The sequence below is a fragment of the Mobula birostris genome, chromosome 14 (assembly GCF_030028105.1).
Source record: "Mobula birostris isolate sMobBir1 chromosome 14, sMobBir1.hap1, whole genome shotgun sequence".
NCBI lineage: Eukaryota > Metazoa > Chordata > Chondrichthyes > Myliobatiformes > Myliobatidae > Mobula > Mobula birostris.
This window is the reverse complement of record NC_092383.1, coordinates 33,613,390-33,623,039: the sequence shown is the minus strand read 5'-3', so window position 1 is coordinate 33,623,039 and position 9,650 is coordinate 33,613,390. Positions and strand designations below refer to the sequence as shown.

Here is a 9,650-nt window from a genome sequence, read left to right as displayed (position 1 = left end):
TTGCAGGGTAAAGTCTATCATATTATGGTCACTGCCTCCTTAGCATTCCTTTACTTTAAGATTCCTTATCAAATCCAGTTCATTACACAACATCCAATCCAGAATACTCTTTCCCCTTGTGGGCTCAACAACAACATGCTCTAAAAGCCACCTCATAGGTATTCTACAAATTCTTTCTTGGGATCCACACCAACCCCCTGTTGAAATCCCCCATAACATGACTCCTGAAGAATTCATGCAGAACTTCCTGATACAAAAAAGTTAACTGAAGCAAATTTAACATTATAGAATCATTCTTTAATCATATTTTACAATGCAGAAAACAGAAATAGTTTTATGCCTCACAAGTTATTGACCAGTTATTGTTTATATATGGATTGACATACAAGTGCATTCACAGTCTACTCTTAAATTAAGCTACCAATGCTGTTCTGGAACAATATAACACCAATTTGTATTCACTGCTTGTGTGAAAACAATTTGAATTATCCAAAGAAACAGAACTACCGGCAATAAACTATGTGAATACCATGTGCTGTAAAACAAAAGAAATGCAACCCTAGACCAAACTGAAACCTCATAAAAAGTGAATCCTTTTCTCCACTATATGCTTCAGGCTATGACAGAATATGCAGTTATTTAAATCCGCAACTGGAAATGAACGCACTGTGCTGCATATATAGAATAACTTATTTTTTTCATGATTACTTTCAACTCTATACATCCAAAATCTTTTAATAAGTAACATATCAATGAGATAGCAATACTTGCAAAAGGTGGAGTCCACATTGTACTTTAAAGGAGTTAAAATATTTTTGGAAGTAACTGGCTCTGCTGCAGCAATCTGAGCAATACACAGCTATACCCAGTAATAAGCTAGCACCCACAAAATAGGACTTTTGCAGATGCTTCCTATATAAAGTCTTACTACACTGCAGTACAGCCACTGGTTTCAATTTTATTTCATAAAATTATTTCAATAGGTGGTTTATTGGTTTTAATTTGAACCTGGTGAGATTAGTTCAACAGGAGAGTCATAAGCATCACATTCTTGAAATTTCAATCTAGATCGATTGAATCAGGATTAAGGATGATTAAAGGACCCAGCTGTGCTGCCTGAACCTATTGGGTTAGTTTGGAGTACTTCAAAACAGACCAAATGAATGTCAAATGCCAACATCTACAAACTGCACAGGATGCCATATAAATGCCTGAGTTCATTAACCACAGTTTCAAGTAAATGTGGCACATTTTCTTTCAAAAAGTATATCAAGTACATTACATGTAATCTCAACATGTTTTAGTTTGACTGCACCTTCATCTGATGACTCTTTGTACTCAATAATCACAAGGAATTGGGGCAGTAACGGCATGATTTGAATTTGAAGGTATTCATATTAAAATATTAATACAAATATGCCAGGTTTCATTTGCACAAATTTTACATTTCATCTGCAAGCTTACCATTCTTCGCAGATTAATAAGTATTCTTAGTGCAGTTTATATTTTGGAGATATTATTTATTTTTACTGAGGGTTCTTTGCTTTTCAGCATGCTCAACGATCTTCTCTTCCACATACAGACCCTTCCGCTTGCGCACAGTATTCATGTATCTCTGTGCTTGGTTTATAGTATCAGCCTTCTCTCCAAAGTGCAGGTACTCTTCCTCTGTTGTGGGAACCCAGTATGGATCACTTGCAATTACCTGGATCAAATAAAAAGACAGCAATCGTTACAAAGAAGTTGAACTGAAACAGGACATAACTGGTGTTATGTGATAGGGAGAATGAACAGTTAAATGTGGGGAACTGAATGTTTCCAGCTTTGTTTACAATCACAGTCAGGAGTAAAACTGGAGATGAAAATTCCTTCTCCAATAACTTCACAACATATAAACAGTGCATGGCCATAGTTGCAATGTATATAACTACTCAGAATTACAAAAAAGTTTTGTATGCATTCTGAAACATTAAAACCTAACTAGTATTGATTTAGGATGAACTATTTTTCACCACTGGGATATATTGTAGGGCAGAACTGGTATAGTGTAAACATTTCAAAGTCAGTGAGATACATCATGGGAACAGGCCCTTCAGCAAAATGAGCATGAGCTATCAAACAGACATTGTTAAACCAATTCTACTCTAACTCATTTTATTCTCCCCACATTCCATCAACTCCTTCCAGACTCCACCAATCTCCTACACACTAGAGGCAACCTACAGTGGCCAATTAGCCAAATGACTTGCAAGGTTTTGGAATGTGGGAGAAACCCCTAAAAATCCAGAGAAGAATCATGTGGTCAGAAGGACAGTGGATAAACTCCACAAAGATAACAGTGGAGGTCAGGACTGAATTTAATCAGTGCAGTTGTGGGGCTGTAGGTGCACTAACTATGTCACGGTACCATCCTCAAAGTACACATGTCAGTTTTAAATTAAGACTAGTTGCACTTGAAATTCTGTAGTTCTTGCATGAGCCATCATTTTGGTACCTTTGGGTTAACTACCAATTTCAGGCTCAGTTTGATGACTCTGCTGTTTAGAGAAAAGCACTGTATCAAGGATGGGATGCTTCAGATTCATTCCTGAAAGAATCAAGAGAATAAACTTTGAGTGAAAGTATCATCTGAATTCCTCCAGTGTTTTTGTGTGTATTGCTTTGGATTTCTAGCATTTGTAGACTTTCCTGTGTTTGTGTATATTATCTGTGCCTGGGCTGCTCTGCCTGTGGAGCAAAAGACTGCCGTCACTTGAAGCTCTTTGTCCCTAGGCCAATCTAGGAGTTGCAGTAGATATGTGCCACTTGTTAAAGTTTTCTGGTATGAAGATGTCATGGGTTCAAGCAAGAAATTTAGCTTCTTCTCCTTGAGAGAGAAGGCATCATGGATAGGTGCATGGATAAGGAGCCTAGTGAGACTGACTTCAAGGTTGATAAGATCAGATTTCATTCCCTAGGCTACTGAAGGGGAAAGCCAGACAGCAATCTCCAAAGCATCTCATTCTGCCTCCTCACACTGGCTTATCCCTTGCTTGGTGGCTCACAGAAATAAAAGGATGAAAAAAAGATGTGGGGTAAAAAGGAGTGGGAGCAAGCAGCAGGCAGGGCCAAGAAGAGATGTTCTCATGTCTGAATGTAGTGGCATTGACCAGAAATGTTAACTGTTTTCATTTCCATAGATACCACCTGACCTCCTGTGCATTTCCCAGCATTTTCTGTTTTTATTTTCAAATTTCCAACATCTGTAGTTATTTTTGATTTTCAGAATGATTTGCCTCTCTGGACATATCACAGTGCAATTTATAGCTTTAGACTGACATGATAATACCTCAGCATTAGCTTCAGGCACAAACAGACATAGCCCGTGCTTGAATAGAACATAGAACAGTACAGCACAGGAATAGGCCCTTCAACCCACAATATTGTGCTGAAAAAATTAAGCTATTGACATCTAATGCCTTTTGCCTGCACCTGGTCCATATTCCTCCATTCTCTGCATATTAATGGAAGCCTTTTAAATGCTTTGATCATACTTGCCTCTACCAGCACCCCTGGTAGTGCATTCCAGGCACCTACCACTCTCTGCGTAGAAAATTGCCTTGTACATTTTCTTTGAACTTTCCTCCTCTCCCTTTAAATGCCTCTCCCTCTAACATTAGACATTTCGACCCTTGGGAAAAGAAACCAACTGGCTACCCTATCTATGTCTCTCATCCGTTTATTAACTTCTATTAGATTTTCCATCCGCCTCCTCTGCTCCATAGAAAATAATTCCAGTTTGTCCACCCTTGAACAGTACATGCCTTCTATTCCAGGTAGCATTCTGGTAAACTTCTTCTGCCCCCTCCTCATAGCCTCCGTAACCTTCCCATAACAGAGCAACCAGAATTGAATGCATTCTCCAGATGTGGCCAAATGGACATTTACTGTATATAGTAAGAGATTGTGCAGCAAGCCTGTGCCACTAAATGAACCTGAAAGGCTAAAGAACGAATGACCACCACATTGAGTTAGTACTCAGCAAATATCAAACCTATTCCTTCTGACATTCACAGGCAGTGAGACTGGGCCCTCAGCTTGTCCTCCACTACTATCCTGAACACTGGTACACCACAAGGTGTATTGAGTCCCATACTGTACTTCACTATAGCTTATGCTGCCTAAGGAAAGCTACAAGCATCTGTAAGGACAATACACACCCATGCAATCATCTGTTTGAACTTCTTCCATCTGGCAGACGTTATAAGATTTTCTATGCCCGCACTTCCAGAGTGAAAAATAGCTTTATCCTCCAGAGCTATAATTGCTCTGAACCAATTGATCAAGCATCATCCATAAATTTGTTTATTGCTATTTTAATACTGGTTTTATGGCTGTCATGCATCTGAGTTGCGCTTTTGTACTGCTGGACATTGCTTGTACTGTCTGATTACTTGATTTTATTTATTGTTTATTTATTTTATTTGTTGTTTTAGAGCATTGAGTATGAGAGTTGCAAACTCATTTTCACAGTATTGGTGCATGACAAATTGTACTATGCAATGACAATAAAGATATTTCATTTCATTTCATTTAGAAGCTCAATCATTAGCAACATCCCTAGGATGACCACGAGTAAGAATATTTTCAGAACTGAGCACTTAATCACTGCGATTCCAAAAACAGATCAGAGGTTACAGCTGCCACCTTGTGAGACTGAACCACTTACATTATGAAGCTATTCCAACACCCATAAACCTTGTCAGGATAATAGAAAGAATAATTGCTGCTCTGTAGCTGCAAAAACACTGAAGAATACTTTCAACTCATCCAATCTGTAGTAACCTGTGAATGCCCTAGGAACTCTTATCACTGCGAAAGGCAATGGGAAATTATCTTTTTTTTTAAAACAACCTGTTGCACAGAAACCTCAGTTTGAAATATACTTTATTTCTCCAGGGGGAGACACAAAGGACTGCAGATGCTGTAATTTGGGGCAAAAAGAAACAAATTACTGGAGGAGCTGTGAAGATAGATGAATAGTCAAATGTTCCGGATTGAGATCCTGCATCAAGACTGAGGGTGTAGAAGGGTGAGACCCAGTGTAAGGAGATGAGAAGGACAGGTAAGGCTGGGGCAAATAGCTGGTAGGTGGAACCAGCCGAGGTGGAGAATGATGGGCAGATGGAACCAGATGGGGGAGGGGATGTACTTGTTAGACAGGAACTGGTACAGACTGATAGGAGAGTGCAAAAATGGGGGTTAGATAGAGCTAGGTGGGAGGAGGGGGAGACTAGAGATGATGTGATGGCAGAGCGGTTGCAGATGCTGGAATCTGATAAAGAAGGAAGGCCATACGCAGAACTAGATAAGTGAGGGACATGGAGGAGATGGAGGCAGATGGAGGAGGGGATAGGAGACCCAGCATGTCAAGTATATGAGTGAGAGGCAAATAGAACCAGATGGGGGGAAGCAAATGAAATTGGGTGGTGGGGAAAATCTGGGTGGATCAGGAGGAGAGAGAAAGGAGCACAGATTGAAATTGGAAAACTCAATGCTATACCATTGTGCTGTAGACTACCAGGCAGAATATTTGGCGGTATTGTTCTAGATTCTGTTTGGTCTCACTCCAACAATAGATAAGGTCAGGACACTTAAGTTGGCGTGGGAACGGGAAGGTGAAATGCCATGCAATTGGGAGCTCCAGATGGCCATTGTAGAGTACAGGTGTTCTGCAAAACTATTGTCTCATCCCTGTTTGATCTTGCTGATATAGAGGCAGTCTCAGCAACAGCACTGAGTGCAATAGATGAGGTTGGAGGAGGTACATTTGAATCTTTGCCTTCCCTGGAAAGGCTGTTTGAACCCCTGGATGGTGGTCAGGAAAAAGGTGTAGGGACAAGTGTTGCACCACTTACATATGTGGGGAGGAATGGCAGGGTTAGAGAGGAAATGGATGAGTAACAATGAGTGAACCAGGGTGTCTGTGAGAGAGGGTAACCCATGTGGAAAACTGAAAAAAAAAGTGGGGAGGGGAGGGGAAGATGTGGCTGGTGTTCAAATCCTATTGCCACTGGTGAAGATGACAAAGGATGATGTGCTGGATGTGGAGACTGCAGAGGTGAAAGGCGAGGCCAAAGGAAACTCCATGTCTGTTCTGTCTGCATGGAGACAACAGTGTATAAGCATCTGGCTACTTCTGTGCTGGAAAGAATAGTATTTGTACTTATTACCATTTGATTGACCAATGAAAATAATCCATTGCTGCTTACTTTAAACTTCCTTATATATTAAGGTAAACACAGAGAAACTGTTTACACAAGGGAAGTCTAAAACTTGGGGCCATATGCAATATAGAGGTTGTCAGTAAATTTGAAACAACTCAAAATGAAGAATTCTTTTCAGGCAATGAAAATATTTAGTACAGATGCATTTAAGGAAAATCCTTTTAAGTGAAGGAGAAAGGACTTGATGGACATGGACAAATGAAGTCAAATGAGAGGATCATAAGTATACAGAAGCACTGACACGGAGCAGTGCAGCCAAATGATTCCTTTTAATCTGCACATTTTCAATTAATTTCTAAGTAGCAATCAGGTTATCCACTAACTTGCTTATTTCTATTGACAAAGCCACAATTCTCTGCCAAACTCACTTGGTAATATCAAAGTAGAGATTCCTAACACAGATTCATTATATATGCCAGAGGCCGCTTGAAGTTCTGAGGTCTGTCAAACTTTTTTAAAATTTTGACTTTGTGGAAGGCGAGCGGGGTAAACACCGCATTAGCTGGGTTTTGTGAAGTTAAATATAAGCTGCTTTGTTCAGCAAATCCTTTGACAGAAGTAGCCCTTCTAAAACTAAGAAAAAACACAACCACTGACAGGAAATCTCAGGAATTACTTCTATAGAACATAAAGCTAAGAGATGGCTATGACGAGATTTTCATTTCTTTAAAAATTAATTTTAGCCTTCAAGCCACTGAGGTGGAATGCCACTTAGGATTTATGTTGCAAATACCATGACCCGGCATTCACGCAGCAGTCAATAATCATAATTACTGTACCAGCACAGGCAAGTCCTCGCACCTGGTTTAGGGATCTAAACTAGTGAGATGTCTAATTTAGAGAACACAGATGGCAGAGAAACTAACGTCAAGATTCGCTACAAAACAAAACCCTTTTCTGCACAGAGCATTCAGGGCAGTGCCGGAGGGACATATGTCACCATACATCTGCTTCTGTTTAGCAGTACCGAATTTGTGAAGGAATAGCAAGATTTAAAAAAATGCATTTATCCTGCCAGCCAGCGGCTCTGCTCTCTAAGATGGATTATTTCCATGTGATAGTTCAGCTGCTGTTTTTGCCTCTCCTCATTCCTCTCTCTCCTCTCCAAGGGTCTTGGAGCCCTCAACTGCTGTGTTTAATTCGGTCATTCTTAACAATAATGAGGGTGTAAGTTATGGGTTAGATATTCAATCATGTGAATCCAGTCCATACCAAGCATCATGAAAGCACAGCCATTAACAATGCTCAAAGGACAGTGGCTGGGAACAGGAATCTAGCTGACTTCACCCATGCACTCTACTAATGTGTACTTCAGTTACTGATGGCCAGTAATGATCCTTCTTGGGCCAGGGACTAGATATGGGCTTTCTTTCCATTTGTCCTTTATTGCAACAATGAGAAGTAGCTTTAACAAAGTTTATTATCTCAGTAAGAATTTTCTTCACATGTACTTTCTGAAAAGATGCAAACACTTCTAAATTATTATAACATTGCACAGCTCCAATAATTCTTTGTTTTTGAAGATATATGCTATTTAAATTTACTTCATTCACTCTAGGGCCCAGTATTATTACACTCTCCATTTTAAGCATGAGTACAATAACGTGTGATGACCTACAGTTTAGAAAATCCGTTACCATTTAATTTGGTTTCCATCTTTTAGGTCACGGTTGTCAAAAATCTACAACACAGTTTTAATTTCTCTATTATTTAGATAAAATATTTGTAGCCCCCCTGGCCACCCTCAGGGTCGCTCGGCTCGCTGTTGTCTAGGGAAACAGCCTCGGCTCCACCAAACTGGGTAATTAGCTTGTGTGGATGCTGTGTGATGTACCCCACCCCACCCAAATAACAGACAATACACCAGATACAATTAAATGATTTACAGTTTATAGATATTACTGGAACTATATAATTAAGAGAGAATAAAAGGCGCCACACTTATCAAAGTTCAATCTCTTCGTGCACAAAACAGTTGGAGCTCAAGAACCTTCTTCTTCACCCTGCAACCCCTCGGACCACCTCAAGTGGCTGCCTGGGACCAAAAACGGTGCTCGACCAGACGCTCCACACGAGTCAGTCTCCTCGCCGAACGCCCTCCTCGGGGTCCGACCCCGTTAGCGGACATCACAGCACCTGGTCCATCCTCTGTCTCGCTCTCCCGCCTTCTACCTCAAAACCTCGCGCATACAAATCTTCCAGATACACCAAAGTCATAACAACTATCCCAATTGGTTCGTAACATCCTCTTATCACCCCTTAACCCAGGGGTCCCCAACCTTTTTTGCACTGCGGACCGGTTTAATATTGACAATACTCTTGCGGACCGGCCGACCCGGTGGGGGGTGGGGGGCGGTAGGGTTGCCAACGGACAACAGTAGCAGTCAAATGCATTGTGTTTACCCAAAGAAAGACTACAATGACCATGAAGCCTTGCGCGGGCATCAGTGCGCATGCGTGCGCCTCCCGATTATTTTCCCTGCAAATTGTTTTGGTGATTCTGTTCGGCGGGGGGGGAGCAGGAGTGTTAATCACGACCGGAATATAGGTGATAAGTGGCTAATACACTCCGTTTCGTTTCTAAAAGGGTTTATCTAACGAATTTAATATTAAACACACAACGCATATTTTCCTCGCATGAATACAGCGATAAGTCAATTATCAGTGGAGCTTGAAGTAAGTGTTGAACGAACTTCCAGTAGAAGTGGTAGAGGCAGGTTCGATATTATCATTTAAAGAAAAATTGGGTAGGTATATGGACAGGAAAAGAATGGAGGGTTATGGGATGAGTGCAGGTCGATGGGACTAGGTGAGAGTAGCATTCGGCACGGACTAGAAGGGCCGAGATCGCCTGTTTCCGTGCTGCAATTGTTATATGGTTATATAAGTAAGTCAATAGCATCATAACATTTTAAGTAATTTTGGACATTAAACACACAGCACATATTTTCCCCATATGAACATATAAAATCATTGCAATATACCAATATCGCTGAACCAGTGGGAGCCCTGGGCTTGTTTCCCTGAAACAAGACGGTGCCATCGAGGGGTGATGGGAAACAGCGATATTCGAAGGGGGTTCCTTATGTCCAGTCTATTCCGCAATTTAGTTTTCGTTGCATTCATTGCAAAAAACTCCGCTTCGCAGAAATAGGTTGGAAGCAACATTTTCAGTGCTTTCGTGGCTATCTCAGGATATTTAGACTTGACTTTGATCCGGAATGCTGGCAGAGATGTTATGTCAAGTATACTTTTCAGCCCACCATCATTTGCAAGCTCGAGGAGTTGATCTCCTTCTCGCGCTGACAGGGGTGACGCGCGGGTCATGACCTCGCATGTGTAATGGCTCAACAGTGGGCGTGACAGGGAATGAGGAAAGGTGCA

At 41.0% G+C, this 9,650-nt stretch overlaps 1 protein-coding gene across 4 annotated transcripts in view; it reads right to left on the bottom strand.

Annotated features, from left to right (window-relative positions):
- Positions 1-204: 204 nt before the first annotated feature.
- Positions 205-9,650, bottom strand: part of efl1 (elongation factor like GTPase 1) — a 299,478-nt gene continuing 290,032 nt past the window's right edge. For 2 of the 4 annotated variants that reach the window (XM_072278343.1, XM_072278342.1), the window contains exon 20: positions 206-1,705. In XM_072278343.1, the coding sequence (XP_072134444.1) occupies positions 1,517-1,705 (189 nt within the window). In that variant the 3' untranslated portion in view covers positions 206-1,516. Of the gene's footprint in view, positions 1,706-9,650 lie in introns of all 4 variants that reach the window. The other 2 variants (XM_072278344.1, XM_072278345.1) reach the window with 2 other exon arrangements.